A 26,986-nucleotide genomic window follows, 5' to 3' on the forward strand; every position below is an offset into this window, starting at 1 on the left:
GGAGTTTGAGACCAGCCTGGACAACATGGCAAAACCCTGTCTCTTCTAAAAATAGAAAAATTAGCTGGGTGTGATGGCGCATGCCTGTAGTCCCAGCTACTCAGGAGGCTGAGGCAGGAGAATTGCTAGAACCCGGGAGGGAGAGGTTGCAGTGAGCCGAGATTGCACCACTGCACTCCAGCCTGGGTGACAGAGCAAGACTTCATCTTAAAAAATAAATTCAAAAAAAAAAAGTTTGTTTAAATTACATGTTGTCTCTTTACTAAATGTGTCTTGAACTAGACTAGAATCAACTTGTGGGCAAGAACAGTGTTTTTTATACTTTAATACTTCTTTTTTATTTGACACGGAGTTTCGCTCTTGTTGCACAGGCTGGAGTGCAGTGGCATGATCTCGGCTCACTGCAACCTCTGCCTCCGGGGTTCAAGTGATTCTCCTGCCTCAGCTTCCCAAGTAGCTGGGGTTACAGGCACCTGCCACCACACCCAGCTAATATTTTGTATTTTTAGTAGAGATGGGGTTTCACCAAGTTGGCCAGGCTGGTCTCAAAACTCCTGACCTCAAGTGATCCTCCCACCTTAGCCTCCCAAAGTGCTAGGATTACAGGCATCAGCCGCTGCGCCCAGCCTGCTGGGAACATTTTAAGGTTCAATTAATGTATGCTGATTACATAAGTATGATTACAATGTATACATTACATAGAACTGATAATACTTGAGCTTTAGTTACAGCATTTCCTTTCTCCTAACATCTCCCTTACCCAGAAACAAAACACTTCAAAATTTTTGAGTGAAAGTAGAGATCACAAACATCAAGGTATTTGATTCTTTTATTTTCCATCACTTGCTACTTGAGGGGGTCACACTAACCAGTTCTCGTTACATACTTTCCTGCTCTGGAAAGAAAATTTGGGCTCTGGAAGAAAAATTGCAAAGAAATAGAAAACTAACCTTCTTAAACATATATAAGAAATCAAGGGTTTCCTAAAACTATTATCTGAGAGTTCTATTTTTGCCTTCTGTATAGTAAGCATGTCATTCTACTCACTATTCTACCAGAATACATCTTCACATCTCAAACTGGATTACTTTTCAAATACTGGATTAAGTTCATGCAGTAAAAACAAGAATAGTCCACTCTATTGAATACGTTTGCATTTGCTTATTGCAATACTAGTTAAAACACCAGTTTATAATTTTTTTATACATTCAGTTGTTCAACAAATGATTCTTTTAATCTGCCTGAAGTTTCAAGTCAACACGTCACTGGAGAAAATGTATGAAACTGTGGCACTAATTTCTGAAACGAAGGATTGAAGTTCCTCTTTCCAACTTCTTTCAGTCCATCACTACTCCACATGTTCCTGCTCTTGTCCTGGAATTAGCCACCGAATACTCTCAGTTCGAATGGTAGCATACATAATAAAACTAATTAAAAAGAATAAGGAAAATACAAGCAACCAGTCCACACTTTTTATCAAAGTGCTGGGAAGAGGGCCTATTTGGTCAGCTTGAGTAACCACCACATTCTTCTTGGCTTCTATACCTGAAAGAAAAATCATTGGTTTCAAATCAGACAGAAAAAGCACCCACCACAGACTTTTTCTCAAGTATTATGCGTGGTATGCAAAATGACATGCAGTCCTAAAATAAGCACTGCCACTAGTATATATATTAATATCTGTGATGGATTTCACTTGCCTGTCAGTGTAATCTGTAGGTTGCCTTTCTCCCCACCACATCAATGGATCAGGAATCCATTCAGCTGTTCACAACTAAAACACTAGAATTTCTGTGAACTCATCAGCAGTTTATTACTCAGTGTGTTTATAAGAGTTGTCTTTTGGTGTCTTTTGAGACCAAAGTTCAGTAAGTAACTAGTAAAACTCCTCTCAGGTGTCTACAGAATGTTTTCACAGGTTAAGTAATGCTAAATGCAAAATGTTTTTTGTTTTGTTTTGTTTTTTTGAGATGGAGTCTTGCTCTGTCGCCCTGGCTGGAGTGCAGTGGCACCATCCTTGGCTTACTGCAAGCTCCGCCTCCTGGGTTCAAGCGATTCTCCTGCCTCAGCCTCCCAAGTAGCTAGGATTTGGCTACTTTTTTTTGTATTTTTAGTAGAGATGGGGTTTCACCATGTTGGCCAGGTTGGTCTTGAACTCCAGACCTCAGTTGATCCGCCCACCTCAGTCTCCCAAAGTGTTGGGATTACAGGCGTGAGCCACTGCACCCGGCCCCAAAATGCTTTTAATAATTTACTGAAATAACTGTTATAAAAACAAGCCACCACTGGGAACAGGGATTACCAAAGATGCTCTGACTCCCAGATTTGTGTTCTAGGTTTTCTTAGAGCATTGAGCAAAATGGCTCCCTCTCCACACATCAATCGAAATGACAATCAGGGATCCATGACAAGACTTGGACTAGCTAACCACCTTGTAATATCCTACTTTTACTCCTATCAGCCAACTCAGCTCTTTTTTCTTTAGTGTTAGCTAAAATGATTATATGCACCTTAATATATATGCAATGTGTGTTATAGTTTGTATTTATTTCCAGGGAGTACACTTTGGGAAGAGTGGGATGCTCACAAGTGAGACAGTGAGGCTTTACAGGAATGAACTTTTCCAATGGAGGTAATTTTTTCAATTTACAGTGCTTTACAATGTTTTACAAACAATAAAAAATAAGGCCATATGTTTTGGCAAATATTAAGGAATTAAGATAGCATCCACAAATGGATTAATAAATGGAACAGTAGCAGCAAAGAAAATGAACAAAACATAACTATACATGACAATGCAGGTGCATCTCACAAGCATACCGTTGGATGAAAAAATCAGACACAAAAGAAAAATATCCTGCATGTCTCCATTAATATGAAGTCCAAAATAAGTAACACTGTCTATGATATTAGGAGTCAAGACTGTGGTTATCTTGGGGAAGGCAGGAGCAGTGGTGCTGAAGGGAGGCTGGTAATGTTCTGTTTCTTTCTCTCTCTTTTTTTTTTTTTTGAGATGGAGTCTCACTCTGTCAAGCAGGCTGGAATGCAGTACTGCGATCTCAACTCACTGCAGCCTCTGCCTCCTGGACTCAATCAATTTTCATGCCTCAGACTCCCGAGTAGCTGGGACTACAAGCACCCACCACCATGCCCAGCTAGTTTTTGTATTTTTAGTAGAGACAGGGTTTCGCCATGTTGGCCAGGCTGGTCTCGAACTCCTGGTCTCAAGTGATCCGCTGGCACAGGCTTCCCAAAGTCTTAGGTTTACAGGCATAAGCCAATGTTCTATTTCTTGATCAGAGTGGTTACCCAGGGTATTCACTTTGTGAAAATTCATCACCCTGTACACTCATGATTTATGCATACCTTTGTGTAAATATTAAGTGAAAAATGTGCATTAAAAGTTATAAGTAAAGTGTATGGTATGTGAATTATATTTCAATAAAACTTGTTTTAAAGTGTCTATAATAGGCCAGGCATGGTGGCTCACACCTGTAATCCCAGCATTCTGGGAGGCCGAGGCAGGCAGATCACTTGAGGTTAGGAGTGCAGGCCCAGCCTGGCCAAGGTAGCAAAACCCTGTCTCTACCAAAAAATACAAAAATTAGCCAGGTGTGGTGGTGCCCACCTATAATCCCAGCTACTAGGAAGGCTAAGGCAGGAGAATCGTTTTAACCCAGGAGGCAGAGGTTGCAGTGAGCCGAGATTGTGCCACTGCACTCCAGTCTGGGTCACGGAGCGAGATTCCGTCTCAATCAATCAATAAATAATCTATAATAGATCAGGCACAGTGGCTCACACCTGTAGTCCCAGCACTTTGGGAGGCAGAGGCGGGTGGATCACTTGAGACTAGGAGATTGAGACCAGCCTGGCCAACAAGGCGAAACCCTGTCTCTACTAAAAATACATAAATTAGCTGGGCATGGTGGCACACAACTGTAATCCCAACTACTCAGGAGGCCGAGGCACACAAATCACTTGAACCTAGGATGGGGAGGCTGCAGTGAGCCGAGATCACACCACTGCACTCCAGCCTGGGCAGCAGAGACTCTGCCTTAAAAAAAAAAAGATAAAAAAGGCCAGGCGCGGTGGCTCATGCCTATAATCCCAGCACTTTGGGAGGCCGAGGCAGGTGGATCACGAGGTCAGGAGATTGAGACGATCCTGGCTAACATGGTGAAACATCACCTCTACTAAAAAGACAAAAAATTATCTGGGCATGGTGGCAGGCACCTGTAGTCCCAGCTACTCGGGAGGCTGAGGCAGGAGAATGGCATGAAGCCAGGAGGCGGAGCTTGCAGTGAGCTGAGATCGCACCACTGCACTCCAGCCTGGGCGACCGAGTGAGACTCCGTCTCAAAAAAGGAAAAAAAGGGTGGCGGGGGGAGTAGCTATAATAATTAAAATTACGGCCGGGCGCGGTGGCTCAAGCCTGTAATCCCAGCACTTTGGGAGGCCGAGACAGGAGGATCACGAGGTCAGGAGATCGAGACCATCCTGGCTAATACAGTGAAACCCCGTCTCTACTAAAAAATACAAAAAACTAGCCGGGCGACGAGGCGGGCGCCTGTAGTCCCAGCTACTCGGGAGGCTGAGGCAGGAGAATGGCGTAAACCCGGGAGGCGGAGCTTGCAGTGAGCTGAGATCCAGCCACTGCACTCCAGCCTGGGCGGCAGAGCGAGACTCCGTCTCAAAATAAATAAATAAATAAATAAATACATAATTAAAATTACCTATTCATGTTAAGCTTCATACTGATTGGGAAGTATTTAACAGGATTATAACAGTTCATTAGAAGAGCGGTTTTACAACTCAAAGTCAGTCTTGAATCCTTCATTTAAGGATTATAGCAGATCAGAACCCACAGAAGGCACAGACCCCCAGCAATAGAATATCTTCTTCCTTAGCACAGTACTTCCACATACCTGTCTGATTAAAAATGAAGATTTTCAGTGTTTCCAGTGTTCGATCTGTATGATTAAATCTAGCCATTGGTTTAGCTCCTTGAAATAATAAAATATTAGGAACAGCTACAGTGCCAAACCTGGTAGAAAGGCTATAAGAGAAAGAAGTAAAAAAACCTGAATTCATTATTAATAGAGGGTTTTCTCATACAATTACCATCTCAGAATGGACAAAAATAAATGAGGAAGTTGCATGTGACCTACGGAGATTTCTGACACTTGAAACTTTTGGCTTTTTCATTTGTTTCTGATCTCTTTGCTTATGGGTCATGGCTGGGGGCACTCCTTTTCTGCAATCTGAGTTGCCTTCAACTATAATATGGATCTACCCATGGCACAGTTATTCCACTAGTTAAGTTCATGTCTACACAAACCAGACCAGAAAACTCTAATTCATGGACAAAGCACACTGTGTCAATTTACTTGACAGAAAAAATTTCCAACTCTTCAGAATGCCCATCCCTGTCCCTCAAAAAAAGATCAACTTACAGTAGGCAATTAGTTTGGTAAGCTGGCACAAAGGAGTATATGATCTAACAAACACACCAGGATGTTCACAATTAGGGCAGGATGACTTGTTTGGAAGTAATATAACTGAGGGGGCTTATTTCACCTTTACATAATACAGACTAGTGGTGATAAGCTCCCAAGTCAAAACACTCTGGGTTGAAGCCTCAGTTCTGCCACTGAACCAATGTGAACTCTGGGCAGATTATTTAACCTCGCTAAGCCTCAGTTTTCCACTTTAGTAAAATAGTAATATTGTATAACCGGGAATTTTTTCTTTTGTATACATACTGTAACTTAAATATTAACATAAGCAGCAAACATGTCCCAGCCCATATAATAAGCGCAAGAGCCTTAGTCTCCATAATTAAGGCGCCATACCAGGTACAACATGGAGCTGAAGGAAAAAAGAAGAAAGCAGGTTGGGGAGGGAGTTGTGGGAGAGGCAGGAGGGACAGTGTGAGACCCAGAACCAAAGAGCACTGAGTATGCCTGGGGGCAGTGGAGGCCCCACCAAAGCTGACACTGACGTGATCTGTCCTTCCAATCAGTCTGCTCCCTTGGGCCCAGTCACTTAGATATCACCCAGAAGCCTATATGAAAATTACTCATTTGTTGAGCCATTTCTTTCTCCATAAACAGTTTCAGGTAAACACTGGCAGTTATATTCCCACAATGAAAATCAGTGGAATACAATTTTTTTTTTTTTTTTTTTTTTTTGAGGCGGAGTCTCGCTCTGTCGCCCGGACTGGAGTGCAGTGGCCAGATCTCAGCTCACTGCAAGCTCCGCCTCCCGGGTTTACACCATTCTCCTGCCTCAGCCTCCCGAGTAGCTGGGACTACAGGCGCCCGCCACCTCGCCCGGCTAGTTTTTGTATTTTTAGTAGAGCCGGGGTTTCACTGTGTTAGCCAGGATGGTCTCGATCTCCTGACCTCGTGATCCGCCCGTCTCGGCCTCCCAAAGTGCTGGGATTACAGGCTTGAGCCACCGCGCCCGGCCTTTTTTTTTTTTTTTTTTTTTTTTGAGACAGGGTCTCACTCTGTCACCCAGGCTGGAGTACAGTCTCACTCTGTCACCCAGGCTGGAGTACAGTCTCACTCTGTCACCCAGGCTGGAGTACAGTCTCACTCTGTCACCCAGGCTGGAGTACAGTGGCAGGATCATGGCTCACTGTGACCTTGACCTCCCTGGGCTCAGGCAATCCTTCCACCTCAGCCTCCCAAGTAGCTGGGGTACCACAGGTGTGTGCCACCATCCTCAGTCAATTTTTTGTATTTTTTTTTTTTTTTTTTTTTTTTTGTAGAGATGGGGTTCTGCCATGTTGTCCAGGCTGGTCTCAAACTCTTGGGCTCAAGTGATCCTTCTACCTCGGCCTCTCAAAGTGATGGGATTACAGGTGTGAGCCACTGCACCTGGCCTCAAGTACAGAGTAACAGAAGTTTACTCAACTTCATTTTACCACTAAGTGACCATTTTTCAGATGTTCTAGATTTATTTACACACAACCTCCTTGTTGAGGCTGACCTGCTAAGAAGCATCTGATTTGGAAGAGAAGAACAGTTTATAACTCATGCACAATCGCGGCACTTAGGAGAAACATATACCATCTCAACAAAGTTCTCTGTAACTTACTTTACTAAACATTTAAAAAAGACAGACCTCGGCCAGGCACAGTGGCTCACGCCTATCATCCCAGCACTTTGGGAGGCCGCGGCAGGCGGATCATGAGGTCAGGAGTTTGAGACCAGCCTGGCCAACATGGTGAAACTCCGTCTCTACTAAAAATACAAAATTAGCCACGCATGGTGGCAGGTGCCTGTAATCCCAGCTACTCAGGAGGCTGAGGCAGGAGAATCACTTGAACCCAGGAGGCGGAGGTTGCAGTGAGCCAAGATCACACCATTGCACTCCAGCCTGGGTGACAGAGTGAGATTCCACCTCAAAAAAAAAAAAAAAAAAAAAAAAGACAAGCCTGTCATGGTGGCGCATGGCTTTAGTCCTACTACTCAGGAGGTTAAGTCAGGAGGATCCCTTGAGCCCAGGCGTTCAAGGCCAGCCTGGACAAAAACCCAGTGATTGATACACAAGAAATACGAAACAAAGCTAAATGTCATGTTAAAGAGCTAAATTAATTCATTACTTGATCGAGTGCCTACTACAGAACATGACTGCAAGAATAAGTACGGAGGAAAGAAAGAAGGAAAGAGGAAAAGGGAAAAGAAGGAAAGAAAAAGAAAAGGAAAGGAAGAAATCCTGAGTAGACACAAAACAGGGATGCTGGGAATTAGGCGCTTGGGATGGGGCTTGAACCTGCGCGTTGAAGTCACAAAGGAATATCCCACTGTGATACCAATTGTGCTGATTCAGTCTGGCTACAGCCCTCAAAAGTCTTCTGGCCCGTCCCCTGCGATCAGATGCTATCACCTGCCACCTTTAAATCCACCACACAGAGAACAGCCCACTTTCTTTAAAGGGCCTCCACAAAGTGACAGCTCCCTCAGGGGTATGACAATCCTCAATATTCACTCTTGCCTTGCCGTCAATCCCAGGACAAAGCTCATGCCCCCCTCCTCTGCTTCTAACTTAACTAATTAGGACCTCCAAATAACTGCAACCATCAGGCAGGCAGGAGGATGGACGTAAACCCCACCAACTGAAAATACCTGCTGTGCTGAGATGCATCCAGTGCCAAAAAGTGAAGAGCTGGAAATGCCCGGGGCAGAGAGTTAAAGTGAGGGGCCAAATTGGCAGAAAAGCGGCACCACGGGGTGTAAAACAGGACTAGAGTACAGTCACTACCGTTTGGGTTCAGAAAATCCATAAGGTCCTGTGGTAAAAGAAACAAGCATTAAAGTCAGCAGTAAAAGTACATTTTTCTGAAAGGATACCCAAGAAACAGAACACACTGCTGCTCCAGGGAGAGGAATGGGTGGGTGGGAGCAGCGAGAGGAGGGACCCTCAGAAACCTTTTGGATTTTGAACCATATGAATCCAGGAATCAGCAAAAAAGTATGATCAAAAACTATCACTTTTTTTAAGTCTTGCTGAATTAAGCAGAAAGTTTTAAGCTTTCCTCTGCACTTTCCTAATATTACAACAGTTATGTTAATATTTTTCATAATTTATCATTTCAAATACAGGCATACCTCATTTGACTGCATTTCACTCCACTGCACTTTGCAGACATTGCATTTTTTCAGATTGAAGGTTTGTGGCAACACTGCATCGAGTAAGTTTTCCAATAGCATGTGCTCAATTTTGTGTCTGTGTCACATTTTGGTAATTCTTGCAATATTTCAAAGTTTTTCATTATTATTATATCTGTTATGGTGATCTATGACCAGTATCTGTGATGTTACTGTTGTCATTGTTTTGGGGTGCCCATAACACAAGCTGTACCCACAGAAGATAGTGAGCTTTATCAATAAATGTCTATGTTCTGACTGCTCCACCGACCAGCTGTTCCACATCTCTCTCCCTCTCCTCTGGCCTCTCCCTCAGCCATAACAATACTGAAATTAGATGAATTAATAACCCTACAGTGGCCTCTGTTTAAGTGAAAGGAAGAGTTGCACAGCTCTCATTTTAAATCAAAGCCAAAAATGACTGATTAAGCTTAGTGAGGAAGCCATGCCGAATGCCAACATAGGATACAGGCTGACAGCTAGGCCTCTTACACCAAACAGCCACGTTATAAATGCAAAGGAAAAGTTTTTAAAGGAAGTCAATGTGCTACTCCATCCAGTGCAGTGACCTCTGATACTTAAAAATAAAAATAAAAATAAGTGCTACTCAGTGAATACACAAATGATAAGAAAGCGAAACAGCGTTATTGCTCATATGGAGAAAATCTTAATGCTATGGATAGAAGATCAAACCAGTCACAACATTTAAGCCAAAGCCTAAATCCAGAGCAAGGCCCTAACTCTTTTCAATTCTACAAAGGCTGAGAGAAGTGAGGAAGCTGCAGAGGAAAAGTCTGAAGTTAGCTGGGGTTGGCTCATGAGGTTTGAGAAAGAAGCTGTCTCTAGAACATAAAAGTGCAAGGTGAGGCAGCAAGTGCTGATAGAGAAGCTACAACATACTAACATCAAAGACCAATGAAAAAAAAAAAAGAGAAGCTGCAACAACTTACCCAGAACATCTAGCTAAGAGAATTGATGAAGGTGGCTATACTCAATAACCAGTTTTCATGTAGATAAAACAGCCTTCTATCGGAATAACATGGCTTCTAAGACTTTCATAGCTAGACAAGAGATGTCAATGCCCGGCTTCAAAGGACAGATGGACTCTTTTTAGAGGCCAGTGCAGCTGGTGTCTTATTTATTTGACAATAAGTCTTATTTATTTATTTATTTGACAAGGTCTTGCTCTGTCACCCCGGCTGGAGTACAGTGGCATAATCATGGCTCACGGCAGCCTCAACCTCCTGGGTTCAAGCAATCCTGCCTCAGTCTCCCAAGTAGCTGGTGCCCACCACCACGCCTGGCAAATGTTTGTAGTTTTTGTAGAGACAGGGTTTCACCATGTTCCCCAGGCTGGTCTGGAACTCCTAGGTTTAAGCAATCCACCCACCTTGGCCCCTGAAAGTACTGGGATTACAGGTATGAGCAACCGCAGGGCCAATGCTCATTGCTCATTGCCCATTCTGAAAATCCGAGGGCCTTTAAAAATTATGCTAAATTTACTTTGCCAGTACTCTAGAAAAGGAGCAACAAAACCTGGATGACAATATATCTGCTTACAGCATGGTTTCCTGAGTATTTTAGGCCCAATGTTGAGACCGACTGCTGAGAAAAAAAGATTCCTTTCAAAATATTACACTCATTGACAATGCCTCTGGTCACCCAAGAGTTCTGGTGGAGATGCACAAGCAGATGAATGTTGTTTTCAGGCCTGCTAACACAGTATCCATTCTGCAGCCCATGAATCAAGGGGGGATTTCAACTTTTAACTCTTATTATTTAAGAAATATATTTCATAAGGCTATAGTTGCCATAGATAGCAATTGCTCTGATGGATTTGGGCAAAATAAACTGAAAACCTTCTGGAAATGATTTACCATTCTAGATGACTTTAAAAACATTTGTGATTCATGGGAGGTGGTCAAAATATCAACATTAACAGGCATTTGGAATAAGCTGACTCCAACCCTCATGGATGACGTTGAGGAGTTCAAGACTTCAATGGAGGGTGGAATTGCAGATGTGATAGAAATAGCAAGAAAACTAGGATTAGAAGTGGAGTCTGAAGATAGGATTGAATTGCTACAATCTCATGATAAAACTTGAAGAGATGAGGAGTTGCTTTTTATGGATAAACAAAGAAAGTAGTTTTTTGAGATGGAATCTACGCCTGGTGAAGATGCTGTGAACACTGTTGAAATGACGACAAAGGATTTACAATATTCCATAAACTTAGCTGATACTGCAGTCGCAGGGTTTGAGAGGATTGACTCCAAATTTGAAAGAAGTTCTACTGTGGGTAAAATGCTATCAAACAGCACTGCATGCTACAGAGAATTCTTTCGTGAAAGAAGAATCAATCAGTGTGGCAAACTTCAATGTTGTCTTAAGAAACTGTGGGCCACAGGCCAGGCGTGGTGACTCCTGCCTGTAATCCCAGCACTTTGGAAGGCCAAGGTGGGCAGATCACTTGAGGTCAGGAGTTCGAGACCAGCCTGGCCAACATGGTGAAACCCTGTCTCTACTAAAAATACAAAAATTAGCTGCGCATGTGGTGCATACCTCTAATCCCAGCTACTTGGCGAGAGGTTGCAGTGGGAGAATAGCTCGAACCTGGTAGACGGAGGTTGCAGTGAGCTGAGATCAGGCCACTGCACTCCTGCCTGGTTGACAGAGTGAGACGCCATCTCAAAAAAAAAAAAAAAAGAAAAAGAAAAAGAAAGAGAGAAACTGTGGGCCAGGCATGGTGGTTCACAACTCACAACACTTTGGGAGGCCAACACAGGAGGATCACTTGAGCCCAGGAGTTTGAGACCAGCCTATGCAACATAGTTTGACCTCATCTCTACAAAAAAAAGAAAAAAATTAGCCAGGTATGCTGGCACATGCCTGTATTCCCAGCTACTCAGGAGGCTGAGCTGGGAGGATCACTTGAGCCTGGGAGGTCAAGGCTGCAGTGAGCCATGGTCTCGCCACCGCACTCCAGCCTGCGTGACAGAGCAATACTCTTGTCTCAAAGAAATTGCCAGAGCCACCCCAACCGTCACTAACTACCATCCTGATCAGTCAGCAGCCATCAACATCAAGGCAAGACCCTCGACCAGCAAAAAGATTACAACTCACTGAAGCCTCAAGTGCTCGTTAGCATTTTTTAGTAGTAAAGTATTTTTAAATTAAGGTATCTACATTTTTTAAACATAATGCTACTGCATACTTAATAAACTACAATATAGTATGACTTCTGCATGCACTGGGAAACCAAAAAACTCATGTGATTTGCTACACTGCAATATTTGCTTTATCACAGTGGTCTGGAACCAAACCTGTAGTATCTTTGAGGAATGCCTGCACTAAGTACTCACAGGGTCTGGGCAATTGCCCCCACCTTTGAATTGTGCATCTCAAACCATCTAAAATGGAATTATTAGAGGACTATGATCTCAGATTCAAACTATCATCTCAGCAGAGCTAAGTCTGAACTAAGCAGTCATATCGATATATTTGGCCAAAGGTTAGATCAATTAAAGAGCACACTGTTCTAGCAAGCCGCAGTGTCTCACATCTGTAATCCCAACACTCTGGGAAGCCAAAGCGGGCAAATCAGTTGAAGTCAGGAGTTTGAGACCAGCCTGGCCAACATGGTAAAACCTCGTTTCCACTAAAATTACAAAAATTAGCCAGGCGTGGTGGCATGTGCCCATAATCCCAACTACTCGGGAGGCTGAGGCAGTAGAACCACTTGAACCCAGGAGGCAGAGGTTGTAGTGAACCCAGATCCTCCCATTGCACTCCAGCCTGGGCGACAGGGTGAGACTCGATCTCAAAAAAAGTAAAAGAGTACACCATCCCTGCCACCACCTGTGTAATCCATAACTCAGACTGTTTAAACTGCTCTCTCCCAGTCATGTGAGTGACACCTGTGAGAGTCCCACAGACCGCAGCATCTACAGGCACTCAAGAGTGGATGCAAAGCCAGCGCCAAGTACTGCCCTTGGAGGAGCTATGTGCACTAAAGGTGCTGTGCCCTCATTGACAACAAGCAATCACAGCTCTTAGAGTCAGGATTTACCAGTCTTACATAAGCAGCGTGAATGCATCCTACCCTTCTGTTTTCAGAACCACCCCACAGAAACTGTCAGTCATTGATGAAAGAGAAACTTTTCATCAATATAACATATTTTCCAGGGGCATTACTAAATAATGGTAAATTATCATTTTAGTAATCCAGATAAGTTTAAGTTGCCTGTATAATAAATAAATACTTCATTTAGAAGAAGAAAAATGGCCGGGCATGGTGGCTCATGCCTGTAGTTCCAGCACTTTGGGAAGCCGAGGTGGGTGGATTACCTGAGGTCAGGAGTTTGAGACCAGCCTCGCCAGCATGGTGAAACCCATTACTACTAAAAATACAAAATTAGCCAGACATGGTGGTGCATGCTTGTAATCCCAGCTACACAGGAGACTAAGGCAGGAAAATCATTTGAACTCAGGTGGCGGAAGTTGCAGTGAGCCAAGATCATGCCATTGCACTCCAGCCTAGGTGACAAGATCAAAACTCCGTCTCAAAAAGAAAAAGAATGCTATGATTTTGGTGCCAAGCAACGATCTTTCCACTGGGATTTTTATCGTGAGGTTTGGTGGTGGGACTGGCCCAAGGATAACTAGGTTTAGGCCACCTGAAAAGCATAATCAACACTAGTTATATCTCCTCCTTTCCCTATAAACATCACAGAGGGCAAAGTCGATTTTCACTAAAGCAGCCATTAAATGCTATCTCGCTTACAATATGATCAAGATCATGACTTTCCATTTCAAAGTTGATAGGGTATTAATCATAAAATAAATGTACTGAAAAGGAGAAAAGCACTAAATGATGTTTCCTTACCTGTGACATATTTAAAATTTTCAGAGTGAAATTTTCTAATCCAGTAATGTTTCTCTCCTCACAGTTCACCTTTGGGGATTTCAGACTTTCAGTGTTATTGGAGTCCTCTGTCGGGGCTGCGTCCGATTCCGCCACTTCTGGCTCTGTGTAATACTCCTCTTCTCTATCCAGGAAGTGTGCTCCAGCACCATCCAGAGAAAAAAGGCTCTCTCGGAGGTTGCACCTTGAGTCCTCCTCTCCTCCAGTGCCACAGGTGCCGCCGCTAGGCTCTGAACTCACTTTGTCCTCAGCTTCCCCAGGAATCACAGACAGCATCACCATGTGATTGCCTTGAGTGTCCAGCCCCAGCACCGCATTGGCCTCTTCTGCCGCCCTGTCCTGGCCCATCGGGTCATGTAGGAGCTCCTCCTCACCCAGGTACACAGCCCCCACCTGAAGAGGGTGAGCAGGCTGCTCCTCTGACCATAAGCGACCACTTTCCTCTGCAACTAAAACGTGCCAGCACATTCAGAGTCATACTTGACTTCAAAACAAATGAACCCCAAAGAATTATAGTTCCCCTCCAACATGAAATTTTCCCCTCTGGAGACAAAAAGGTCTCCTTTCGTTAAACTATCAGAGAGCTACCCACCATTTCCCAGGTTAGGAAGGTCACGAGCAGGTACTATTAATAGATTAATGAATGTCAAAGAAGGCCGGGCACGGTGGCTCACGCCTGTAATCCTAGCACTTTGGGAGGCCCCAAGGCAGGCGGATCACTTGAGGTCAGGAGTTCAAGACTAGCCTGGCCAACATGGAGAAACCCTGTCTCTATTAAAAATGTAAAAATTAGCTGGGCATGGTGGCAGGCACCTGTAATCCCAGCTACTAGGGAGGCTGAGGCAAGGGGATTGCTTGAACCTAGGAGGCGGAGGTTGCAGTGAGCCAAGACTGTGCCACTGCACTCCAGTCTGGGTGACAGAGCAAGACTCCGTCTCAAAAAACAAACAAACAAAATAATGAATGTCAAATAATAGACAAACACACAGCTCTGCCCTAAACTTGCTGCTTGCCATGTGGATCATAACCAAAAACATCCCAGTTAGATATCTAATTAGGAAAACAGAATATAAACACTTATATTTTTTGATAAGATTTTCATTTGTTTGATAGTATCCAAGAAAATGATCATAGTTTTATGCAAGATTCTACTAGAGCAAAGCATCTTTGCACACATTATAACCATTCTGTGAGATGGGCAAGACAAGGATTATCAAGCCCACTGAACAGGTAACTAGGCAAGGCACAGAGAGGCTCAGCACAGTGTCCGATGGCACACAGATAGTAAGCAGCAAAGCCAAGTCTGGGAGCAAAGTCTTCTGGCTGCTACTCCAGAACGAGCCGTAGGCCCCCTGCCATGATACCTCAGGGATGCTGAGCCACAATGCCTGAAGAACTGCTCAAGCTACACAGCAGCTCCTTCCTGAGGTAGCCTCTGACAACTGGACTCTGCTCTCCTGCCTGCTACCCTTGGGAGTACTGGGAGATGGGTTTGGCAGTGCAGAGGCAGCAGCAGGAGGAAGAAGAAGAGAACTTTCTCCCACTTTGGAGCTAGAAGGTGGATCTTAAGCATAATGCTCAGATAATGGAAGAGTCCCAGGCAGTCTCATACATCCATTTACCCATCTCCACTCACCTCTGTAGCAATGCCTCCTGCCCTCCAACTCTTATCAACTCAACACCAGCTGCCAGACTTTGTGCCAGGGACCAACCAGCAGAAACCAATGAGGCCAGCAGCCCCAGGAAACCTCACCATGTGGTTAGGAAACCACCGGCTGGGTGATGAGCTCTGCGTGCCCACAGCATGTCACTGGAGTGTCAGTGACCAACTGACTTCAAAGTTGGGAAGGTCTGGGGGCTTCCTAAGGTATGCACATTTGTATAAGATCTCAAAGAATATCCCTGTGGAGTTTTTGTTGTTGCTGATGCATAATAGATATACATAGTTTCAAAGCACATGTGATAATATATTCATGCAATTTGTAAAGATCAGATCAATGCATTGGGGATATCCATCACCTTAAATATTTGTCTTTTCTTCATGCTAGAATCATTCAAATTCTTCTCTTCTAGCTATTTTGAAATATACAATAGGCTATTATGAACTACAGTTACCCAACGGATCTACCTCACACTAGGGCATAGAGCTCTGTGGATTCATTCAGAGATTCAAAAACATTATCTGGGAATTCTGCTTCTGGCCAAGATGGAGTAACAAGAACCAGATTTACCATCCCTACCGAAACAACCAAATAAACAGATAATATATATAAAACAACAGTTTCAGGAAATTAGTTATCAGGCAACAGAGGACTGTGACATCCGAGAAACAGGTGACAAATGAAGAGAACCCTACAACTGCTCCAACTTACTGCCTTGACAGCGTTCCCACTGTGGCTCAAGGAGGGGAAATCCCGGCACAGCCCAGCAGACTCTCCCAGTTGAAGAGATGGAGCGAGCTAAGAGTCCAAGGAGACCAAGAAGCAATAGTTTGCAAAACAGAATACTGCAGATGAGAGAGCTATATAGAGAGGGGACTCCAAAGATCTGTAGAGGCCCCCTGCTAAGTATACAGCAGGGTACTGGTCAGCACATGCACGTGAGTAAACTACCCAATGCCAGAGAAAGAACTATCAGAAAGGATGAAAAGGAACAGTATCCAACATGCACTCAGAGCAGGGAATGGTACCTCTTCTTACCAGCTAGACTGGAAAACTTCGTAATTCACAGGGCACTGAGTAGAGTATACAAAAGGCCCTGCCTCAGTAGTGGGACACTATTAACCCTAAAGAAAATATAGCTTGCTTGCTTAAAAGCAAAACCCGAAAGAATCAAGCTGTTCTCAAGTAACTTAACTGTACCCCAGAGCAAAGCTCGAGAATACATATGGGGGTCAGGCACGGTGGCTCACGCCCGTAGTCCCAGCAATTTGGGAGGCCAAGATGGGTGGACCACCTGAGGTCAGGAGTTTGAGACCAGCCTGACCAACATGGTGAAACCCCGTCTCTACCAAAATACTAAAAATTAGCTATGCGTGGTGGCGGGCACCTGTAATTTCAGCTACTCAGGACGCTAAGGCAGGAGAATTGCTTGAACCAGGAGGTGGAGGTTCCAGTGAGCAGAGATCGTGCCATTGCACTCCAGCCTGGACAGCAAGAGCAAAACTCTGTCTCAGAGAAAGAAAAAAAAAGAATAGGTATAGGGAATCTAAAATATCCAGCATTCAACAAAGTAAAATTCATGCCTGGCATCCAATAAAAACTTATCAGACATATAAAGAAGCAGGAAAATAGGACACATAATGAGAATAATCAATCAAGCAACACTGACCCAGAACTTGCACCCATGTCAGAATTAGCAGACGAGAATATTAAAACAATAATTATAACTGTGTTACATTCAAAAAGAAAAGTAGATATCAAGATATAAGATATTAAAAAATATAAAATCGACCTGGGAGGCAGAGGTTGCAGTGAGCCAAGATCAAGCCAATGCACTCCAGTCTGGGCAAAAGAGTGAGACCCTGTCTCAAAAAAATAACTAAATAAAAATAAAAACGATCAAACTGTACCTTTTTTTTTTTTCTTTTTGAGACTGAGTCTCGCTCTATTGTCCAGGTTGGAGTTCAGCGGCATGATCTCAGCTCACTGCAGCCTCCGCCTCCCAGGTTCAAGCAATTCTCCTGCCTCAGCCTCCCGAGTAGCTGGGATTACAGGTGCCCGCCACCACACCCGGCTAATTTTTATATATTTTAGTGGAGATGGGGTTTCACCATGTTGGCCAGGCTGGTCTCGAATTCCTGACCCTGGGTGATCCTCCTGCCTTGGCCTCCCAAACTGCTGGGATTGCAGGCATGAGCCTGCCGCGCCTGGCTTTCTTTCCTTTTTCTTTCTTTCCTTTTTTTTTTTTGAGATAGAGTCTCCCTCTATTGCACAGGTTGGAGTTCGGTGACACGATGTGGGCTCACTGCAACCTCTGCCTCCCAGGTTCAAGGGATTCTCCTGCCTCAGCTTCCCAAGCAGCTGGGATTACAGGCACCTGCCACCACGCCTGGCTAATTTTTGTATTTTTCAGTAGAGATGGAGTTTCAACATATTGTCCAGGTTGGTCTCAAACTCCTGGCCCCAAGTGATCTGCCCACCTCAGCCTCCCAAAGTGCTGGGATTACAGGTGTGAGCCACTGAGGTACCAGGCCTGGCCTTTTTTTTTTTTCTTGAGACAGGGTCTCATTCTGTCACCCAGGCTGGAGTGCAGTGGCACAACCACCTCCCAGGTTCAAGCAATTCTCCCACCTCAGCCTCCCAAGTAGCTAGGATTACAGGCATGAGCCACTGCACCCGGCTAATTATTTTGTATTTTTGCTAGAGATGGGATTTTGCCATGTTGGCCAGGCTGGTCTCAAACTCCTGGCCTCAAGTGATCTACCCGCCTCAGCCTCCCAAATCCTGGGATTATAGGCATAATCCACCGCGCCCATCCCAAATCATACTTTTAAAGATGTAAACTACAATAACTACATTGTCTGAGATGAAAACTGCACTGTATGAGATTAATGGCAAATTAGACAATGCAGAAGAAAATAGTCAACTTGAAGACAGCAATAGAACCTATCCAAAATGAAACACACAGGAAAAAAAAAAGAATGGAAAGAAATTAAGAGCATCAGTGGGCTGTAGGACAATTTCAAGTGGCCTAATGTACAGATAACTGGAGTACTGGCAAGAGAAGAGAATGGAGGAACAGAAAAATATCTGAAGAAATCATAGCCAAAAACTTTCCAAACTTGGTAAAAACTATAAATCCACAGATCCAAGAAACTCAACAAAACCCAAACTCAATGAACTACAACAAAGCACATCACAATCAAATTGCTCAAAACCAGTTACAAAGAAAAAAATCTTAAAAGCAGCCAGAGGGGGGAAAAAAAAACATCATGTAGAGAGGAACAAAGGACAACAACAGGTTTCTCACTGAAAACAAAGCAAGCCAGAGCGGCATCTCTGACTACAAAAACTACAATGTCTGAGATTAAAAAAAAAACCTGCACTGCATGAGATTAATGGCAAATTAACATCAGAGAAGAAAAAACCTATAAATCTAGAATTCTGTATACAGAAAAAGTATCTTTCAAAAATGAAGGTAGCATACGTCAGTAATCCCAGCTACTCAGGAGGCTGAGGCAGGAGAATCACTTAGACCCAGGAGACAGAGGTTGCAGTGAGCCGAGAGATTGTGCCACTGCACTCCAGCCCGGGCAACAGAGTGAGACTGCGTCTCCAAAAAAAATAAAAAAAAAAATTCTTTTGGCTGGGCACAGTGGCTCACGCCTGTAATCCCAGCACTTTGGGAGACCGAGGTGGGTGGATCACTTGAGGTCAGGAGTTCCAGAACAGCCTAGCCAACATGGTGAAACTCCGTATCTACTAAAAATACAAAAAAAAAATTAGCCAGGCATAGTAGCGGGCGCCTGTAATCCCAGCTACTTGGGAGGCTGAGGCAAGAGAATCGCTTGAACCCGGGAGGCAGAGGTTGCAGTGACCTGAGATAGTGCCACTGCAATCCAGCCTGGGCTACAGACGAGACTCCATCTCAAAAAAAAAAAAAAAAGGTGAAATAAATACTTCTTCACGTCTTCAGACATACAAAAGCTGAAAGAATTCATTGCCAGCAAACCCACCCGACAAAAATCTTCAAGGAACTCCTTCAAGCAGAAGAAAAATGTTAACAGTTGGAAATATGGATCCACATAAAGAAATAGAGAACCCAAAATGGTACTACATGGATAAATATACACAATTCTTTCCAAAAATCTAGCTACAAAGGAGGCGAGGAAGGTAGGGTAGATTCGCTACAGGCAGGGAAGACTAAGGGAGGTTTCTATTTTGGTATTCGGAACATAGGAGCAATTTGAGGATACATAAAGCTGATGAGAAAGCAGGTAAGAAGGGGCCGGGTGCGGTGGCTCACACCTGTAATCCCAGTACTTTGGGAGGCCAAGGAGGGCAGATCCCTTGAGGTCAGGAGTTCAAGACCAGCTTGGCCAACATGGTGAAACCCCATCTGTACTAAAAATACAAAAATTAGCCAGGCGTAGTGGCATGCACCTGTAATCTCAGCTCCTTGGGAGGCTGAGGCGGGAGAATCACTTGAACCTGAGAGGCGGAGGCTGCAGTGAGCCAAGAATCACACCACTGCACTCCAGCCTGGGTGACAGAGCGAGACTCTGTATCCAAAAAAAAGAAAGCAGGAAAGAAGGGAGAGGTGGCAATGGAGGTTACATAGGACAGAGTTTAGGACTTGGGCAGCAAAGTGAGTCTTTAGCAGAAGGTCAAGCACTTCTGTGACTACGATCCAGAGAAGGTGTTGGATGCCTGGGAAGGGAGCTTTGCCAATTCGGTGGAGGGGCGGGATCACGTTGGCAGAATTTCTATAGCCTTTTATTTCTGTAGCCTTTGGTTAATGAGTGTGTATTGCCTGTATGATCAGAAGAAAAAACAAACACACATGTTTTCTGTGTCATCCACAAGACAAAGCAGGAAATGAAGCCAGAGAGGCTAAGAGTCTGGAAAAGAAAGGATGCCAGGTTCGGGGTCCAACCCTACTCCCAAACACCGCAGCTCTACAGAGATTTGCTCTTGCTACCTAATCAACATTCTAGGTTCCACAAGTAAATGAAGAATGCCAAAATGAAGAACCTCAAGAGAAAAAAATCAGGGCACAAGTTATAACCTGGTTCTGTCTGATCACCCTCAGATAGCCCCTGCACAAAATCAAAATGGAGTGTAAGTGGTGCATGGAGCTGGTATTTTAAGTTCAAGAGTGTTGTCCCCTCCACCCCCCGCACCTTGCAAAAATATTTAAGTACATAGTACAGATTAGGAACAAAAAAACTTACGCCTTCAGGTACCAGTGTTTTCATTTAGGAATTAGGAAGAAAAGAAACACTGAATTATTCCCCAAGAAGATAAAAATGTCATACTATATGACAGCCATTGAACCCTCCCATGCTAATGTGCCTTTTTTTGTTGTTTTTATTTTGAGACGGAGTCTTGCTCTGTTACCCAGGCTGGAGCGCGGTGGCATGATCTCAGCTCACTGCAGCCTCCATCTCCCGGGTTCAAGCGATTCTCCTGCCTCAGCCTCCCAAATAGCTGGGATTACAGATGCACACCACCACACCCGGCTACTTTTCTTATTTTTAGTAGAGATGGGGTTTCACCATGTTGGCCAGACTGGTCTCAAACTTTTGGCCTCAAATGATCCACCCACCTCGGCCTCCCTCCCAGTGTGCTGGAACTACAGGCGTGAGTCACTGCACCCAACTGGTAATGTGCCTTTTAAGAGACTGCAGTTTGAGCTATACATAAAGTGATAATTATTGCATCACTGGCAGCAAAGAAGTTGTCTGGACAAGTGTGAGGGCACCATGCCAACTCTGCCAGGGAGCCCTAGCCTAGGTCAGCACCTTCACACCCTTCCAGCTTTTCTCAGAAGGCTCTTTACCAGCTGCAGGTGTTTTCACAATGGCTTCTCCCAGGAAAGCCAAATGTGGAGGGACCAAAAACAGCCAGGGGTTGGAGGGACAGCAATCCATATTTTCCATAGGCAATACTGTGTGCTCATTTAGCAAATGGAGACAATACCACCAAGATGTAGAAAATTCCAAGGCTACTGTGAAGATTAAATGAGAAAAGATGTGTATGGTTCCTGTAGGTTAAGCACTCCATAAATGGCTGTGGTGATGTTGATGATGATGATGATGACGATGATGACGACAACGACTGGTGCTTACAATTCAAAGAGATGGAAAGGCACAATAACACAATAACTAAGTTCTATTAATTCACCTGCAGGCCAGGCTTGCTGGTTCATACCTGTAATCCTAACACTTTGGGAAGCCAAGGCGGGCAGATCACTTGAGGTCAGGAGCTCGAGACCAGCCTGGCCAACATGGTGAAACCCCATCTCTACTAAAAAATACAAAAATTAGGCCGGGGGCGGTGGCTCAAGCCTGTAATCCCAGCACTTTGGGAGGCCAACGCAGGCAGATCACCTGAGGTCAGGAGTTCGAGACCAGCCTGGCCAACATGGTGAAACCCCATCTCTACTAAAAAATACAAAAATTAGCCAGGCATAGTGACAGGCACCTGTAATCCTAGCTACTCAGGAGGCTGAGACAGAAGAATCACTTGAACGCAGGAGGCAGAGGTTGCAGTGAGCCAAGATCGCGCCATTGCACTCCAGCCTGAGCAACAAGAGCAAAACTCCATCTCAAAAAAAAAAAAAAAAAATCAGCCAGGCGTGGTGATGCATACCTGTAATCCCAGCTACTTGGGAGACTGAGGCAGGAGAATCATTTGAACCCAGGAGGTGGAGGTTGCAGTGAGCTGAGATGGTGTCACTGCACTCCAGCCTGGGCGACAAGAGTGAGACTCTGTCTCAAAAAAAAAAAAAAAAAAATTTACCTGCTAAACACATTCACAATCCATCTACTTTCCCCATCCCAACTAACACTTCTCAGCAAAGGCCACAGCCAGCTCTCGTCTGGGCAACTGCTGTAGCCAGCTAAACTGTTCTCCCTGGTCAGCCTGCTATCCCCACTCCAGACCCTGATCTTCACAGCAATACAAGTGAAACTGAAAGATAAAAGGCATATCTGATCATGTCACTCCCTTGCTAAAACTCTTTCAGCAGCTTCCCCGACCCTGTGAATGCATCTGCTACCAGGCCCCAGTGTGGCCTCTATCTGCACTCTCACCTGTGGCCATCAGAGCTCTCTAGTCCCTGATCATTTAACTCCCCCTATCCCCACCTGCCTTAGAGCCTTCCTGAGGGTTGTTTCTCTGCTGGGAGGCTTCCTCCTGCTTAATCCTTTATCCTCCTCATTCAGATGTCATCCTAAATGTCACCTCTGTAAGGACACATTCCCTGACCCTCAGACCAGGGTGGGAGGTCTCCCATTACAGCTCCCAAAAATGCCCTGGGACTCTCCTTGATGCATTTCTCAGTCTTGCAATTTTCTTAGTAATTTGTAGTTATTTAGTGGCTGCCTTCCCCAAAGGCCTGCTGCTCTGACTCACCACTGGATCCCCAGTGCCCAGCATAGTGTTTAGCATATGACAAGTGCTCAGTAAGAATCCGCTAGCTGACTGCCTAGGTTAGACTGGCATAGGGATATTGAAGCCAGGAGTGTGCTTCCATTCCTAGACACCTGGATAGCATTGCTACCTCCAGGTTGTTTAGTCTCTCAGGGCCTCAGCATCTGAGGCCAACATAATCTGCCTGTGGCATCCTCTGCTAAAAAAACAAACAAACAAACAAAACACATCTTATATTTTCAGCTACTCTGAGAAGAAATCTGCTGGTGAAGTTCCTTCTGTCTTCACCCCATTCATGGCCTGAGCATGATGACCAGAGACCCAAGCTGAACCCTGAATCAGCCAGGGTTCTGCCAGGAAGCAGAACATTTAACTTGGGCAAGTTGAGGAGAGTTTAATGAAGGGACCACTAATGTGTAGGCTGGGTGGAGAGAAATGAAAAGCAATGGTAAGGAACTCCAAGGCCAATAACAGGAGAGGGGGAGCCAGTTACCACTCACAGACCTTAAGAGTCCAGAGAGAGAAGTAGTCACAAAACCTTGAAACATCAAGGGTAACATAGAGGGCAGCTTTCCAGAATTCAATGCCTTCCACTGGGGGCAAAGCCAGCCTGCAATAATCTCTCAGGGAGGGAGCGGAGAGCATCAATACCCTGACCTCACTCTCCCCTCATTCCAACGCAATGGAAGGAAGACGGTAGGACAGTTGGTATTTATTCCACACAGGACAGCCACACAGGGCACAGAGAAGGGTGGAGGGGCTGAAACACAAGATATCCAACACATGCCAGCACCTCTGTGAGGCTGGCAGTTGAGTGTAGTGAAAATGCAGAGGTTGGGCTCTGAAGTCAGGCAAACATGGGCTTGAATCAAGGCTCCTCAACTTCTGGCTGTATGACCTTGTCATAGGACTTACTGGCTCTGAGTCTCAGTTTACTTCTACAAAATGAGAACAATAACATCTACTGCATATGCATTTAAAAATTACTAAGGCCAGGCACGGTGGCTCAAGCCTATAAACCCAGCACTCTGGAAGGCTGAGGCGGGCGGATCACCTGAGGTCAGGAGTTCGAGACCAGCCTGGCCAACATGGTAGAACATCATCTCTACTACAAATACAAAAATTAGCTGGGTGTGGTGGCAGACGCCTGTAATCTCAGCTACTTGGGAGGCTGAGACATGAGAATCGCTTGAACCCAGGAGTCAGAGGTTGCAGTGAGCCAAGATGGCGCCACTGCACTCCAGCCTGGGCGACAGAGACAGACTCCACCTCAAAAAATAAAAAATAAATAAAAATAAAAATAAAAATTACATAAACCAGGAGCAGTGGCTCATATCTGTAATCCCAGCACTTTGGGAAACAGGTGGGAGGATCACTTAAGCCCAGGAGTTCAAGGCTGCAGCGAGCCATGATCGGCCACTGCACTCCAGCCTGGGCAACAGAGCAAGCCTTCATCTCTTAAAAAAACAAAAACAAAACAGTAAAGATTCCAAAAGATGATGTTTGTAAAGCACTGAGCACAGCACCTGGTACACAGTGAGTGCTTTCATTCATGGTAATTGTGTTACTACGACTCACCCTTCTCCACAACCCTCTGCTATCCTGCCTCCATCCAGGACACCCCAGGGAAAAGAAAGACCTGCCTGTTCCTGTTAAGGCCTGAATGACAAGCAAGGCCGAGGGTCTGGACTTTAACAGGACTGTGAGGAGTGGGGTGAAGGGGCATGAAAGGCCTCCACTCCCCACCCTCGCCATGCCTCTAGGGTGGCTGCCTTCCCCACCGGCAAGCTGGGGGTTACCGGGAGTCTCCCGTGTTTCTCGTCTGTTTTTCATGCAGCGATTGAACAAGGGTGGCCTCTTAAGACAGTGGTCCAGCAGCGTGGACTCCAGCGTGGGCTTTGGCGTCAGAGGCAGGCTTCTGCCACTTACCAGAAGCGCCAACTTAGGCAGGGCCTCAGCATCTTCATTTGCGAAATGGAGACACTAAATGGAACCGAGGGTTTGTGGGAGCATTAAATGGGATAATGATGTAAATAAAGCACGATGCACAGTTCCTGGCTCCTAATACGGCCACAACAAATGTCGGTATTTGATATGATGTTATTAATAACAAAGTGCTCATCACCAAAGGGTGTGCCTCAGCAGCACTTACCGCACTGTCCCTTTTGGCTACCAGCCGCCAGCTGAAGGCGGCCTGAACGCGGCTCAAGCACCTCCAGGCTCCAGCTCACCGGCCCTCCGCCCGCCGTCCCCTTTCCACTGGCCACGAGCAGGCGCTGCGCGGGGAGAGAAGTCGGGGAGACGCGCCTGGGAGGACGCCAGGAAGGGGTGAGCCGCGCACCGCCGGCCTTCGCGCAGGTCCAGAGCATCGCCCGGGTGGACCTCAGCTCGCCCCGTCATCTCATGCACCGCCCCCGGCCCACACTCACCCTCCACGCCGCGGACGGGAAGCCCCAGCACCCACAGCAGTACTTGCCACCAGCCGAGGAGCCGCATGACGCGGGGCGGTCGTCAACCGGCAGCCAGGACCACTGTCCAGGCCGAAAAGCAACCTGCGCACCGCTACGCGAGTCGTGCTACCAGCCCGAGGAAGGCTGGGGGAGGAGAGTGTGGGAGCGCGGGCGCGGCCCCGCGCCGCCATCTTAACACCTGGCAGCTGTGGCGGGCGCCATCTTGGAGTCGGGCGGATGGCGTCTAGCCGCTGGCTGTCGCCGCTGGACTGGAGACCCCATTAGGAGCTAAGCACCAGACGATGCAGGTCGTTTTGAACTCTGCTGACCCTAGAGTCCAGAGCAGGGCTCTGGCAGAGGTTCTTCCCTCGGAATTCAGGACTTGGCTGCTTGAAGCACTGCGCCCGCCTAAGGAGGGTTTTCCACGCTTCATTCCCAGAGCCAGAAAGGCCCAGAAGCCTTCCTTTCTAGTGTCCCGTCGAGATGCAGAAACCTTGGAGCCTGCAAATCTTCTAATCTTTTGCCTTACCCGTACTCCCCTACCAAGGGTTGCCACATAGAATACCTGATACCCAGTTATATTTGAATTTCACATAATGAATATTTTTTACTATAACCCTTATAGAATAAGGGATATACCCTACAACTGAGCATCCTGTAACTTTGTGACATCTGGCAACCCTAACCCTACCTATCAACTCAGGGCAGGAGAGGTTGATTTTAACTGATTTACCTTACAGGGCAATCTCTATCTTAAAGTGTGGTTGGGGCCATGAGCATCATTGGCTCTGGCTCATGGTGGAGGTGGAGCCACCTGGAACATGAAGTACATAGGAAAGGGCTTAGAATGAAGAAAGCATAGATGGGGAGATGAGGACAGGGCTCTGCCTTCCCAAGCAAACACACAGAGCGGGAGTCTTAAGAGAAAATTCTCGGAATAGAGAGGATGACACCAGTAATTAGGGTATTTTGGCGGGGAGGGCAAGGCAATTTTTAAGCAGCCACCAGTGCTAAATCAGTGCAGAGTACAGCTTTTCAAACTTACAAGGTTGGAAAAATAGAAACTGATTTAAAATACATCAGTCTATAGGTTTACATAGCAATGGTAAGGGAACCTGGGTTTTTTGGCCGCTTGGTGAATCCCAGCTTCAGCACATGTGATAGTACACACTCAGCAGGTTATGTAACTTAAAGTTCAGTTTCTTCATCTGTAAAGTGAAGATGAAGTTGTATAGAGTCTTATAGATGAAATGAGATGTAAAGTGATGAGCACAGTGCCCTGGGGCACAGGAAGCATTTCCAAGTGGTAGCCATTATTAATTGAATAATACAATCATGATGGAGTAGCCATAGTCCCCTTATCTCTATACCCATCAAAGAGACACTGTTAGGCCAGAAAGATGCATCATTAATCTGACCCTGTGGATGATTCTTTTATTCTAAATACGTTGGTATGGTTTTGCTGTGGTAGATCCTCAAGTGCGATCTTGTGGGTCCAGAAGAATATGAAACAATGAACATGGATAAAACGGCCCACAGTTCTAGAGCTTATTACTAGTCATCACTTGGCTAAGTATCTCCCTCACCCCTAACGGTGGAATAGCAAACCTTTCCTTTTTTAACTGTCTTTCTCACACCCCCATACGTGATTTGAAGGTGCATGAAAAGCCAACAGGAGAGAGCACCAGGGGATTTATGATTAATGAAAAGGAGGCTGATCTGAATACTCCAACATGGATCCCCTGTGGTTACTGTCTGGATGGAGGGAGGGAGGGAACAAAAAGAACAAAGGGACTAAAATGGCGCATTTCTGGGTTCTTCATTGTTAACTTTCCTGCGCCCGCCGGGGAAAGACAC

At 45.4% G+C, this 26,986-nt stretch overlaps 1 protein-coding gene across 4 annotated transcripts; it reads right to left on the reverse strand.

Annotated features, from left to right (window-relative positions):
* Positions 1 to 811: 811 nt before the first annotated feature.
* On the reverse strand, positions 812 to 25,362 carry LOC117083756 (thioredoxin domain-containing protein 15-like). Of its 4 annotated transcripts, none has more exons than XM_033211758.1 (5): positions 25,109 to 25,362; positions 13,543 to 14,030; positions 8,136 to 8,299; positions 4,926 to 5,056; positions 812 to 1,545 (listed from the first exon to the last, which is right to left on the reverse strand). In XM_033211758.1, exons 1-5 carry the CDS (start codon positions 25,173 to 25,175, stop codon positions 1,349 to 1,351), a joined length of 1,047 nt encoding a protein of 348 aa, XP_033067649.1. In that variant the 5' UTR covers positions 25,176 to 25,362; the 3' UTR covers positions 812 to 1,348. The 4 variants fall into 4 exon arrangements, with proteins under 4 accessions (XP_033067649.1, XP_033067642.1, XP_033067668.1 ...); XM_033211751.1 differs by lacking the exon at positions 25,109 to 25,362 and adding an exon at positions 24,832 to 25,090; XM_033211777.1 differs by lacking the exon at positions 25,109 to 25,362 and adding an exon at positions 24,609 to 24,630.
* Positions 25,363 to 26,986: the final 1,624 nt, after the last annotated feature.

Source organism: Trachypithecus francoisi, unplaced genomic scaffold (genome assembly GCF_009764315.1).
Source record: "Trachypithecus francoisi isolate TF-2019V2 unplaced genomic scaffold, Tfra_2.0 Contig00388, whole genome shotgun sequence".
Classification (NCBI taxonomy): Eukaryota; Metazoa; Chordata; class Mammalia; order Primates; family Cercopithecidae; genus Trachypithecus; species Trachypithecus francoisi.

Excerpts from the sequence above, each read along its gene's own strand:
- LOC117083756 (XM_033211751.1), bottom strand. The coding sequence starts at position 25,048 with ATGCTCTGGACCTGCGCGAAGGCCGGCGGTGCGCGGCTCACCCCTTCC. Across the intron at positions 14,031-24,831 it reads TAGCCAAAAGGGACAGTGCG|TTGCAGAGGAAAGTGGTCGC; the intron begins GTAAGTGCTGCT and ends GGCACGTTTTAG. Across the intron at positions 1,546-4,925 it reads CTTCATTTTTAATCAGACAG|GTATAGAAGCCAAGAAGAAT; the intron begins GTATGTGGAAGT and ends TTTTTCTTTCAG.